General features: G+C 38.8%; 1 protein-coding gene across 1 annotated transcript in view; it reads left to right on the top strand.

The window, feature by feature from the left end:
* The first annotated feature begins 566 nt into the window (after positions 1–566).
* Rrp15 (ribosomal RNA processing 15 homolog) overlaps positions 567–11837 on the top strand; it is a 30850-nt gene continuing 19579 nt past the window's right edge. The window contains exon 1 of the mRNA XM_048356758.1: positions 567–728. Coding sequence (XP_048212715.1) covers positions 584–728 — 145 coding nt within the window. The 5' untranslated portion in view covers positions 567–583. The remainder of the gene's footprint in view (positions 729–11837) is intronic.

Raw genomic sequence — 11837 nt, 5'->3', positions numbered from 1 at the left:
GGAGACAGGTGCAGGTATTTCCTCACACCTGGGAAGAAAGTGAGACTCCATTGAATCTGCAACTGGAAGATATTTGAAAGACGAAAATCAGAAGTAGCTCCTTTGATTAATAAAATAAAGAACTCATCCTGGAATCTTTGGTGGTTGGAAGGGAAAAGAGGATGCTTTTTCTACCTAATTATTGATGTTGAATGCATTTTTCCTGCTTCCTAGCTACAGTGCAGGGGTCATTTAGGGGACTCCTGTGGAACATTCCAAACTCGCATTCATTAAGGACGCAGAGGGAAGAAGCCAAAGGAAGACATTCAAGGTGGACGGGGTTGGAATAGGGTGGGACCTGGGCGAGAGAGCAGAACAGTCGGCCACGGCTGACAATTCACTGATATTGTTCTGGAACAGACTTCACATAAAGACACCCAAGGATTCATCCAGTCGTCTCTCCTTGACCTTCGTAGCCTTGAACCCAGGAATTTAGTGCGGGACAATCAGGGCCCGGAACCTTGTTCTTCCGGAACTACAGGCGGACGTTCCTTTATTTGCCACCCCGAGGCGACTTCCCGGGAGCACTTCCGGCGAGGGAAACATGGCGGCGGCCGTACAAGATTCACGTGTGAGTGCGGGGAAGAAAATGAAACATGCCCTGAAAAAGAAGAAAAAACTGAAAAAGGTAGCCCGCGCCGTAGCGTCGAAGCTGGGAGATGAAGTGGAAGATGTTTCCTGGAGCGAAGGTAACCTCTGGAGGCTTGGCTTTCGCGGCTGAGAGGAAAGCCGGGACGGCGAGGCCTGTACTGGGGCCGGCGGCCTGGGATCGCCCGGCGTGGTAAGGGCGGTCCAGCCCCAGGAGAAGGCTTTGGTGCTGAGGGAAGTCGCTGAGATTCGTCATTTTGAACTAATAAGTTGTTTTATTAGGCATTTCCAGGGACATCGTTATTAAGGGAAACGGGCGAAACCTAACTTGTGCTACGGAGAAGTTTAATGGCAAAGGGTGAAGGGAAGGGGGATGGGATATTTGAAATGGTAAAAGTGGATAGACATAGCTCCCTGGCGGCGAGCAGCAAAAGGTCAGAAGAGGCGAAAAGGAAGCCTGCTATCCTTGACTAGTCCGGCTCATCAGGTGGATGGTAGCGTTTGGGAGTTAGGGACCAGATAGTCGTCATGAGGGAAAGAACACAAGGTGCTAAAAACGGGATAAACAATGTTTGACAACATCCTCTCAGAGACGCTTGGTGATGAAAGAAAGGCTCTATTTTGAGGCCTTCAACATTGTTATGTTAGTTGCTGCTTCTCTTTAGTGACCTGTATTCTTAGTCCCTGTTTTTAGGTTGTAAGGAATTGCAGGCAACCTATTATTTCCTACTGATTGGTTGGTTACTGCTCTTTGTTCCAGTTGATAGCCACAAAATTGGAAGAGTTGTTCTTTTCCTGATCAGATTATTTATGTGCTCAAGATGATCGAGTGGCTTCCCATCCCAGAATAACATCCCAAATCCTTAGCCTACCTGAGGATTTGATATTCTTGGTTTGACAAATCCAGAATGCTCCTGTGCCTGGGGTTTCTGCTTTTGCCATCTTCATTCACTGTCTGGCATGTTCCTAAGGTGTGTATTTCACACTCTTGTCAATTTTTGATCCAGTCTCAAAGAGAATTGTCCCTTACCTTGTTGTAATGTATCATAACTCTTCTCCTTGCCTCTCCCTCCCTTTTTTGACTTTTGAACCCCACTATTCCCTATGCTCACCTCTTCCCAAGCTATGGGACATATATTGTATGTCTCCAAACTGGAATATCAGTTCCATAGAAATACAGATTACTGGTTTCCCATGACTTTTGCAGACTGGATTTTTCACATGTATTTATGTAAAAGAATGAATGAAGAAGAAACTGCTAGATGCAATTGCAGATCCTAGGTAGAATTCTCTTCCCCTGCAAAGAAGAAATGAAAAGTGAATCATTGAATGGAAATTAGATTTGTCTTTCTGATAAATAAGGTCCTGGAGCTTGAACTCAGGGCCTGGGAGCTGTCACTGAGCTTTTTTTTTGCTCAAGGCTAGCACTTTACCACTTGAACAACACCTCTACAGCTGGCTTTTTGCTGGGTAATTGGAGTCTCACAGATTTTTCTACCTGGACTGGCTTCAAACCATGATCATAAAATATTAGCCTTCTGAGTAGCTGAGATTATAGATGTGACCTACCTGTGTCCAGCTTTCTGGTAATTTTTTAGCTCTAGAAAATCGTTGTCCGGGATAAAAGAAATACTATTAGATTTGAAACAAAGTATCAGTACTGCTTTCAGATTTGAGTGGAAATTGGATTTGTCTGTTCCAGTTCTCTATAATTTGAAGAGTGTCAATGCATTACTACAAATATTGATTAGGTTCTAAAGGTCTCTTAGGTCATTTACATCATGAGTTAAGGAAGTTTTTTTTTTTTGTAGTTTAAGTCCAGCAATTCTTTTATTTTTTGTTTGTTTTTTTGTCTTTTCTTTTGTTTTCTATATAATATGAAAACCTAATTATTCAGTTCAATTGTGACCAATTAGATTCTGTCATATTACAGCAACTCTAGGTGTTGATATAAAAGATTAAATTATTATTGCTATGAAAGTCTTTAAATGTTTATAGTTTATGAATATGGCTTTTCACTATTTATGGCAATGCTCTATAAAGTCATAACTAACACAATTAATACTTTTAGGAGAATACAGGGATAGACTCCTTGAGGCCTGGGCAGGATCTTTTTGTCCTCAAATCATTTAAAAAAATTTTTTTAAAGTGATGTACAGAGAGGTTACAGTTTCATATGTTAGCCATTGGATACATTTCTTGTATTACCTCCTCCCTCATTCCCCCCTCCCCTTTTCCCTCTCCCCCTATGAGTTGTCAGTTGGTTTACACCAAACAGTTTTACAAGTATTGCTTTTGTAGTCATTTGTCTTTTTATCCTGTGTCTCTCGATTTTGGTATTCCCTTTCCCTTCCCTAGTTCTAATACCAGTATATACAGTTTCCAGTGTACTCAGATAATATACAGTGATAGTGCAGGTACAACCACAGGAAGGGGATACAAGAGGATCATCAACAATAGAAGCCACGGTTTCACATTGTTGAAAGTAATTACAGCAGTGATATATCACTTGTTTCCATAACATGGAGTTCATTTCACTTAGCATTATCTTATGCATTCATAGGAGCATAGTCATTTTATAGTCATAATTTAAGTGTATTCTCTTTACTAGGTTGGGCAATAGCAATATAACTTGTTTTGAGTGTAGCTTATCTAACAAGGGAGAAAGTTTTGTTTTGTTTTGCTTAGGAACACCAGACAGTACTCAGGAGGACGCCTGTTGATGGTGTGAAAATGACACAAAAAGACAATGTGACCTTAGCACAGGGAGACAGGCTTTACCACTCTAATAGCCTGTCTGTAGATGATCATGAAAACACAAGTGTATTTTTTGTTTCCAAATAAATTTTACCATGTGAGCAACTTTGCAAATGCAGAATCCATGAGTGGAATGTCTTTATGACTGGCCACAGTGTGTATGCCTAGTTTGTATTATCTGACCAGGACTTTCTGCTCAGGGCTCACCTGGCATCCCAAGGCTTTCTGCTTAGGGTTCACTTATTAGTTTTAGGTTGCTTGTGTCACAGTACTGTGAACTCCTAGTTCCTTGCACTCTGTGTGCTATCTCCCATATCCTATATCTGCTTGTGCTGTGCTAGTAGCATGCTCTTTCTTAACGATCTCTTCTTAATCTTTTAGGTTGCAATGTAGTTGTTTTCATCTAGCTCCTTCATCTGGAAGAGGGCCTGGTGGGGGGTCAGAGGGTCCTGGTATTCCAGGTGGTCTCAGGAATACAGAACCCCTAGAGGTGATCCAAGATGAGGTTGTCCTGGCAAGGAAGATGCTTGTATCTGAGGAGGAACACACCATCCCTCCTTAGGGTTATCTTGTCTGGCCATTCAGTGCATCATGGCCACTTTAGGTTTTCTTTTTCTTAGTTGGCTTTCCAAGTATATTTGCAAATTGTACACTAAGCAACATTGATTTTTCTCTCTTCAGTGGTGCTCCCTTCACTATCATCTTCATATACAAATTCATCCCTCACTGCCTCTGTCCTTCTGATCTGTCAGTGCCACTTTTCGTCAGTGCTTTCATCATGATTATCTTGATCCATGTCCTCAGGATAGCCATCATCTTTACCGGTGCTAGAAACATCATCTTGACCCTACTGAGCAAGTTCAGGACTTGGCAGCATGTCTTCATCTTTCCAAGGAGTGGGAAAAGCTAGAGCAAAAGCTTGCTTTATGGCCATACATCTGCAGGTGTTTGACCTGGTAGAGGACCAAGAGTTTTTCCTGAACACCATGTCCAAGAAGAGGAAGGATAGACACTGTTCCATTTGGAGTTGTGCAGGCTGAGTTTTTCTCAAGGATAAAGGGTGGTTTGACATCAGGAAGTGGAAGTCTTACATCAAGATACTGGAGGCAGCAAGTGACATGTATGGCAAAGGAGCACTCCCACTAACCAAGAATTATTGGCAGCATCAAAATAGTGGCTGAGTTAGCCTTTTTCTGCTCATATTCTACTTCTGGCTTTATCACTGTCTTTGTAAATATATGGATTCTTCTCTTCATAAAGATGTAGAACATGTTCAGAATTTCACGTATCTTTCTGTACTACTTTCAGTACTTTTGGATTCAACTGTTTATTGCACTAGGTTAAACTCTTATTATATCTAATTTCTCCAAGTCCTGCGTAATCTGTTTGGGATCTTCTATCTTTAAAACCATAGCATGTAGCATCATGTATTGGTCGGGGTTTTTTTGTTGTTGTTTTGGGTTTTGTTTTTTTTTTTGTCTTTTTTCTCTTTTCTGGGCTTCCTTTTGGATTTGATATATAAGGCTCATGAATGTCCTATTCCTGGTGGATGATGTTGCATGTTGACAGTCTGTGTGGTTCATTTATTCATTAAAAGAGATAGCGAGAAGAAAACAAAACCTTACCACAGGCTCCCAGGACTTGGGAAAGTGGAGAGAGGGTGGATCCCATCCTCTTTTACTTTGTTGTAGCCTTCTCCTCAGCCTCTCCTATCTCTTCAGGATTCTTTTCAGGAACCTTTTCAGGACTCAGGCCATCTGTGATAAATAATAATAAAGACCTTTTCATGTAATAAAATCAGTAGTGAGTGTTGGTTTATGATACACATCTTTCTTTGGCTTACCTCAGAATTTGCTATTTAGTCTAAAATATGTTTTCTTCTTGTGAAATCATGTCTTCCTGGAAAGGTGACCCATACAATGGCTTTTCTAGTTCAGATAATTATGTACACATGGCCTTATTATTAAAAGTTTTCAGATGATGATTCTGAAAAACTAAAGAGTGGACACTTGAGTCTGAAAACTGTAGACATTATTAAACTCTATTGGGGCATTTTATTAATAAGCTGGATCAGAGATACTTGATTTTTAACTAGACCATAAACTGGTAGGGATGTATGTGCCTTACATTGACATTTGAAGATTTTTTTCTTTTAAAGCAAGAGCCTAATCAGTTTACAGAAAACACCCAGGTGTAACTTGTATGTTTGAACATCATTGCTCACTTTTGGTTTGAATTGCCTTTTACACATTGTGTAAGACAGGTAGAATATTTTATGAGTGTAAAGGTCTTTAAGTGCTATATGTTAGGGAAGTGTCCTGAGTTCTGTGAGGATGGAGACCGTCTCAGCTTTATGTCAGAACTTGCTATAGAGTTGCATGCATAGTGTAGTACAAGTACTCACTGAATACGTTGAAAATTTCTCTTCATGAATACTTTAAAATCTTTTCTTACAAACCATATTATCACTGAGTAAAATTAACTGGGAGGTCTGTATTAATATAAACTTAAATGATGGCAAAATGGCTCCTAGAAAATTTGGTAAATTGTAATATTTTTTCATAGTAAAATTGCAGGCAGTCATTAGTCAGAGATAATGTAGAAGGTGAAATGTTGCAGCCTGCACCTTAGTAATACATGAATGTCAGACAGTATAAACAGGAGGATGATATCCCTACCAGGGTTACCATTGAACTGCTTAGATTTATTGTATGGTTAATGTTGGAGGTGTAGTGTCTACTTGGTTCTTAAGTTTTCAATTTTAAATACAAACAAAAATTCCAATCAGTTTCCTCAAGTGAAAAATAAAAACAATGGCTGATAGCCTCTGGAGAAGAGGGTAGATTCAAGAACTATTTGTGTTTATTGACTTGGTACATTGAAGGAGATATAGATGCAGTGCTAACTAAATTCTTAAGCTAATATACACTGGGGGAAAGGCTGCTGTGATCAGTAAATCAACCCAGACTTTAAAAAAAAAAGCCTTTGTGGTGCTTATCTAGTGCCTTGATCTGATTGACCTCTCCCCCATAGAAAGTGCCCAGCTGATTATAAAATGGTAGGGATGATAATTGCAGGGTTTTTTTGGACAGAAAAAAGAAAAAGAAAGAAAAAACCCTGGATATTTCTGCTCACACATGGGGAAAATGGTCACCTACTTCTAACCCAGGACTTGATAACAATCCAGTTTAGAAGATCCTAGGAGAGAACCTTTCATTTTTTTTTGATAAACTACAAAGCTGTATTTAAGGTATAATAACCTAGCAGATAAATGTGCTTTTCATCAGTCTGTCGCTTATAGCCTTCTTCATCATTTAAGTAGCTTACAATAGCAAAGGGACATGCCTAAGAAATGAAGTATATCATAGCTATACTTGAGTGGGTTAGCAATTTACAGGACAGACTTTGGAAGCAGATGACTTCCAGGCTCGCTCTGCTGTTGCTTGTCCTGATAGCTCCTGTAATTGTATCTGACAGCATTGTCCCATGGTGACACTTGCCTTTTATTTTTGGTTATTATTGAAAGCTGGAATTTGTTCTTTTTTTTCCCCCCTCTCTTTTCTCAAAGCTTAGTGTTTTTAAAGAAAATTTAAAGCATCAAGTTGTAATATTCTAAATTTAGTAGTAATTGGCAGGAAAGTCAGTGCAGCCTGAGTAAAACATGATTTACAACAGCATGGGAAGCAGTACTTTTGCCTAGCTTAGGAAAACCAGGGGGCTTGTGCATGCTTAGGTTAACATTTGCATGAAGACAAAGGATGGACTCTCATGTTTCACTGAGGCTCAGGTAGAAATCCCTTTTTTATTCATGTTTTATTAAATGGTCCTTTAAAATAGTTCATTTCTACTGCATTAGTTCATTACACATTAGTCTGAGTAGAATCTTCTGATTCCATATGCCTTGGAGAGTCTCAGACATCCAACAGCCCTGCCATTCTGCCCTGTTAGCTTTATGACTTTGGGCCTGCTTTTTACTGTTCTCAGCTTCAGAATCATCCTATGTAAATAGAATAAGGTGTTTACATAGAATACATAGACCACATAGATACAAGTACTTTATAACAATAAGGACAGTGGTAATGCATAAAGAGTGTTTTACTAGCTAGCTCTAAACTTACCTAGTTTTGTTATTTTATTGTACCTTTGAGAGCTGTGGGACAGAAGCACTGACCACTGCTAAAAGAAAGAAGGTATGCATATGGCAGTCACTTGGGCTGAAATGATGGTCTGAGGCGCAATTAGGCCATTTCAGTAAATTTCTTTTTCCTTTTTGGCATTCTTCTTTAAGTTCTTGCATTATTTCCACTGCTGTATCTCCTTATCCTCTCTTTGTCTGTCCTCTGAACATCAACTATCATTTATTCAGTAAGCACTAAATAAATATGCCACGCACTATTCATGCATATAGTATTTATCAACCCAACAGTTCAGTGAGGTAGGTATAGCTTTATTCCTATTCCAGTCAAAAAGAAGCAGACGCTGAGGGGTTAGACAACTTGCTGTTAGAGAGGAATGGAATCAAGTCTGACTTCTGTGACGGGTCACAGGAAGTTTCTTGTTCAAAAACTCAGTTACATTATGCAAATTTCAGATATTGGCAGTTTCCATTCCTTTTTCCATCTCTAACCACAGCCATGTAAAAATTCAATGTGTGTTGTATCTATTTGCGTGTGCATGTATTTATACTGTGTAATCCACATTTTAATGGTGTTTATCATGGCTAGGTATTAAGAACTTTATTAGCTCATTTAATGATCATGAAAACTTGATGAAGCAGGTAGTTTATAATTTAGTTTATAATTGTTTGCAGAAATTAACACCAAGAATTACCTAACTTGGAAAATATCACTTAGCTTAGTGCTATGAGTTGAGATTGAACCCAGAGGACCTTTGAGCTGGTCTCAGTCAACTTTATGTGAGGGATTCTACTTTGTGTAGGGTAAATTTCAAAGGTGTGAAGTAAGTTAGGTGTTGGGCAGCTTAAAGCTCAAAAGTGGTATTGCATTTTAAGAGAAAAGCTTTTAACTAAGGAAACGTCAAAGGATAAAAACCTAAAAGTACTAGAAGAAAAGAAACACATTAGCAGTTGAACTTCTCCCTGGAAGAACACACACATTTAAGCCCTTCGTTTTAATTTTTGAGTTAACATATACTTGAATTTCTTGGACCATAAATAAGATTTTTATGAAATTCCCAGTCTGCTATTTTATTCTCAAATCTTACCATCTTCATATTTAGCAACTCTGAACTTTTCACCATTTTATAAGAATGATAATGCTGATTTCTCCTACCCAGGATTACAGCAGTAATTTTCATACCGTTCTTTAACTCAGATCTTGGATGTTCCTGGTTAGGCCCAGTGAGTTAAGGCTCTGCTCAGTTTGCTTGAGTACAGAATCGTAATTCCTCACCTTACCCCTTTCTCATCTTTCATACCTTGCTCTTGCTTTGCCTTTTAAGAACCAAGTTGAATATCATTGTAAAGCTTTCTCTAATATATCTCACATACTGAATCACTCTTCATTTTTTTCTTTTAAGAACACTTGCAGTTTTTTTTTTTCAAATTTTTATTATCAAACTGATGTACAGAGAGGTTACAGTTTCATATGTTAGGCATTGGATACATTTCTTGTACTGTTTGTTACCTTGTCCCTCATACCCCCTCCCTCCCCCCCTTTTCCCTCCCCCCCCCAGGTGTTCAGTTCACTTACACCAAACAGTTTTGCAAGTATTGCTTTTGTAGTTGTTTGTCTTTTTTTACCCTGTGTCTCTCATATTTGGTATTCCCTTTGAATTTCCTACTTCCAATACCAGTAAACACGGTTTCCAATATACTCAGATAAGATTACAAAGATAGTGTAGGTACAACCACAGGAATGTGATACAAGAACATCATCAATAATAGAAGCTACAGATACACATAGGACGTTGAAAGTAGTTACAACTGTGATATAACAATTGTTTCCATAACATAACACTTGCAGTTTTTAATTTTTTCCTCTATCTTCCTAAACTTCTTAAGTTCTTCAAGGAGAGTAACCTAGGTTTGAGTTTTTCATTTCTGTCTTCTTTGTTCATCACTCATAGGCACTCAGTAAATATTGGAACTATTCATCTTCTTAAAACTTTGTCTCATTTTTAATGGCTCAGGAAAATGGCTTTTTCCTGCCAGCCTCTGATCCTGTCTGTCTAGGGTGAAGGACAGATTGCAAGTTTGAATAGGTGTGGGGGGGTTGAGAAAAAGGCTGAAAGAGATGAGAAATACTTTATATCTACTTCAGTAACTTAAAGGTCTAATTTTGCTCTGTCTCAGTAGTCACCACCCAGCCAAATGTGACTTTTTAAATGTAATGTAAATTAAACTTAGATAATAAAAAGTTTTTCAGTCATGCTAGATATATTTGAAGCATTCTGTAAGGCCTCTCGTAGCTGCTGGGTTCTGGGTAATTCTCATTTGGAACATTGACATGATTGGAACTTTTTGTCATTTCCCATAAACATTCTCTGTGTCCCCCATTGATCACCACACTTTCAGAGTGCAGTAATAATGGACTACAGAGGAGTTATTCATTGTCTGGTGATTTCCACTTGCACCCTAGATACCTGGCAATGTACCCGTTTGCTATTAAAGACTGGTTATTCAGAATTTAGGAAAGACTCATTAAGATGCAGTAAAATTTTAACCTAGTTTTCTTTTTTTTTTTTTTTTTTTTTTGCCAGTCCTGGGCCTTGGACTCAGGGCCTGAGCACTGTCCCTGGCTTCTTCCCGCTCAAGGCTAGCACTCTGCCGCTTGAGCCACAGCGCCACTTCTGGCCGTTTTCTGTATATGTGGTGCTGGGGAATCGAACCTAGGGCCTCGTGTATCCGAGGCAGGCACTCTTGCCACTAGGCCATATCCCCAGCCCTAGTTTTCTTTTTGATTTGCAAAGTGTTAATATATGGTGTCCTAGAAACAAATTTGTTTTTTCCTTCCTTCCCTCTTTTCCTTGCCCCCCTCTCTCTTTCTTACCTTTTCTTTCTTTTTTTTTTTTTTTTTTTTTTTTTTTGGTTTAGAGTCTTTTCTTTTCTTTTTTTGGTAGAATCCTGAGGCTTTAACTCAGGGCTTAGGCAGCACTGTCTCTGTGCTTTTTTGCTCTACCACTTGAGCCACAGCTCTACTTCCTGCTTTCTGGTGGTTCTTGGAGGTAAGAACTTTCCTGCTGGACTGGCTTTGAACTGCAGTCCTCAGATCTTAGCCTCCTGAATAGTGAGGATTACAGGTAAGAGTCGCCTGCTCCTGGCTGACATTTTTAATTTAGTTGTATAAAATATCATTTCCGTATGTAGCAAATACAAGACTAGAAATTTTAAAAACAAAACTACGGCTTCTGCAAATTCTTTGGGAATTAATTTCTTTTTTTTATTGGTAGGGCAAGTGTAGAGTGTGTAAGGTAGTCTTACAAACTTTTCAGGCTTATGTTTCCATCACATGCATATTATAATCCAAATTGAATTAAAAGCTCACTAAAGGAAAATAGACATGATTTCAGAGGTGAATTGGAGTGGCTTACATAAGCACAATGCATTTTGGCTGACAACAGTACAGTTGAAATTTGCTGTGATTTGTGTGTACATACACCTGGATGAAACACTAGATGTCAGTGTTGTAGTTTTGATATTTTACCACAAACTGGTAAAGATTTTTATTTTAATTCATTCATATAAACTTTTGAGCCATTGGGCTTCTTTACATGTTGATGCACAGCTATTAGAGAAAGTAGTGTATCTAGGAATCGTATATTTTATTAGCCTCTGTGTAGTGCTGCTGACTGATTACTATACCTAGTATATTTATTACTAGAGTTTTAGGATCGTTTCAGCTCAGGAACTCCCAACATACTAGCCTTGTTCACGTGTCACAATGTCCCAGTTAAAGAGTAAGTAGTGGGGAAGGGCAGAGAAAGGAGATTTAGTCAATATGGCTCCTTGGGCAAAACAGATAAAGGAGTGCTTTGACCCCAAGTCTTCTTTATTGTATTGACATGAACTTTAGGTTTCAGTAGAGGGAGAATTGAGGAAAGTAGCCAAGTCATTTCAAAAGTGAAGAAAGGCTGGCTACTAAGCCACAGCTGCTCAGAAGTTGGTTTCCAGGCTGAGCTACCAACTACACTGTTGTTTCTGCCAATCTGCTGATCTTAGCCATCTGAATCTTAAATTATGAGCCAGTGTCAGGCTGGTCAGGCTTGTGTAGTCTTTGGTAGTTCTCAGTGATGAAATTCAGCAGTACACATACATACAAATTCGTATTTTCAACTTAAGTTGGTATTTTCATTTATCAACCCAACAGTGCAGTTGAATCTTTTGTATCTAACACATATCATTAGAAAGTTATTTTTTTTCTCCAAAAGCTAAAAACATTTATAGTGCTTTGCTCAAACTCCTTAAAATGAAGCTGGATTTTAGTTTCTTTGTA

Source organism: Perognathus longimembris, chromosome 11 (genome assembly GCF_023159225.1).
Source record: "Perognathus longimembris pacificus isolate PPM17 chromosome 11, ASM2315922v1, whole genome shotgun sequence".
Classification (NCBI taxonomy): domain Eukaryota; kingdom Metazoa; phylum Chordata; class Mammalia; order Rodentia; family Heteromyidae; genus Perognathus; species Perognathus longimembris.
Note: the sequence above shows the minus strand (reverse complement) of the source record. Positions and strands in the feature narration are given on the sequence as shown.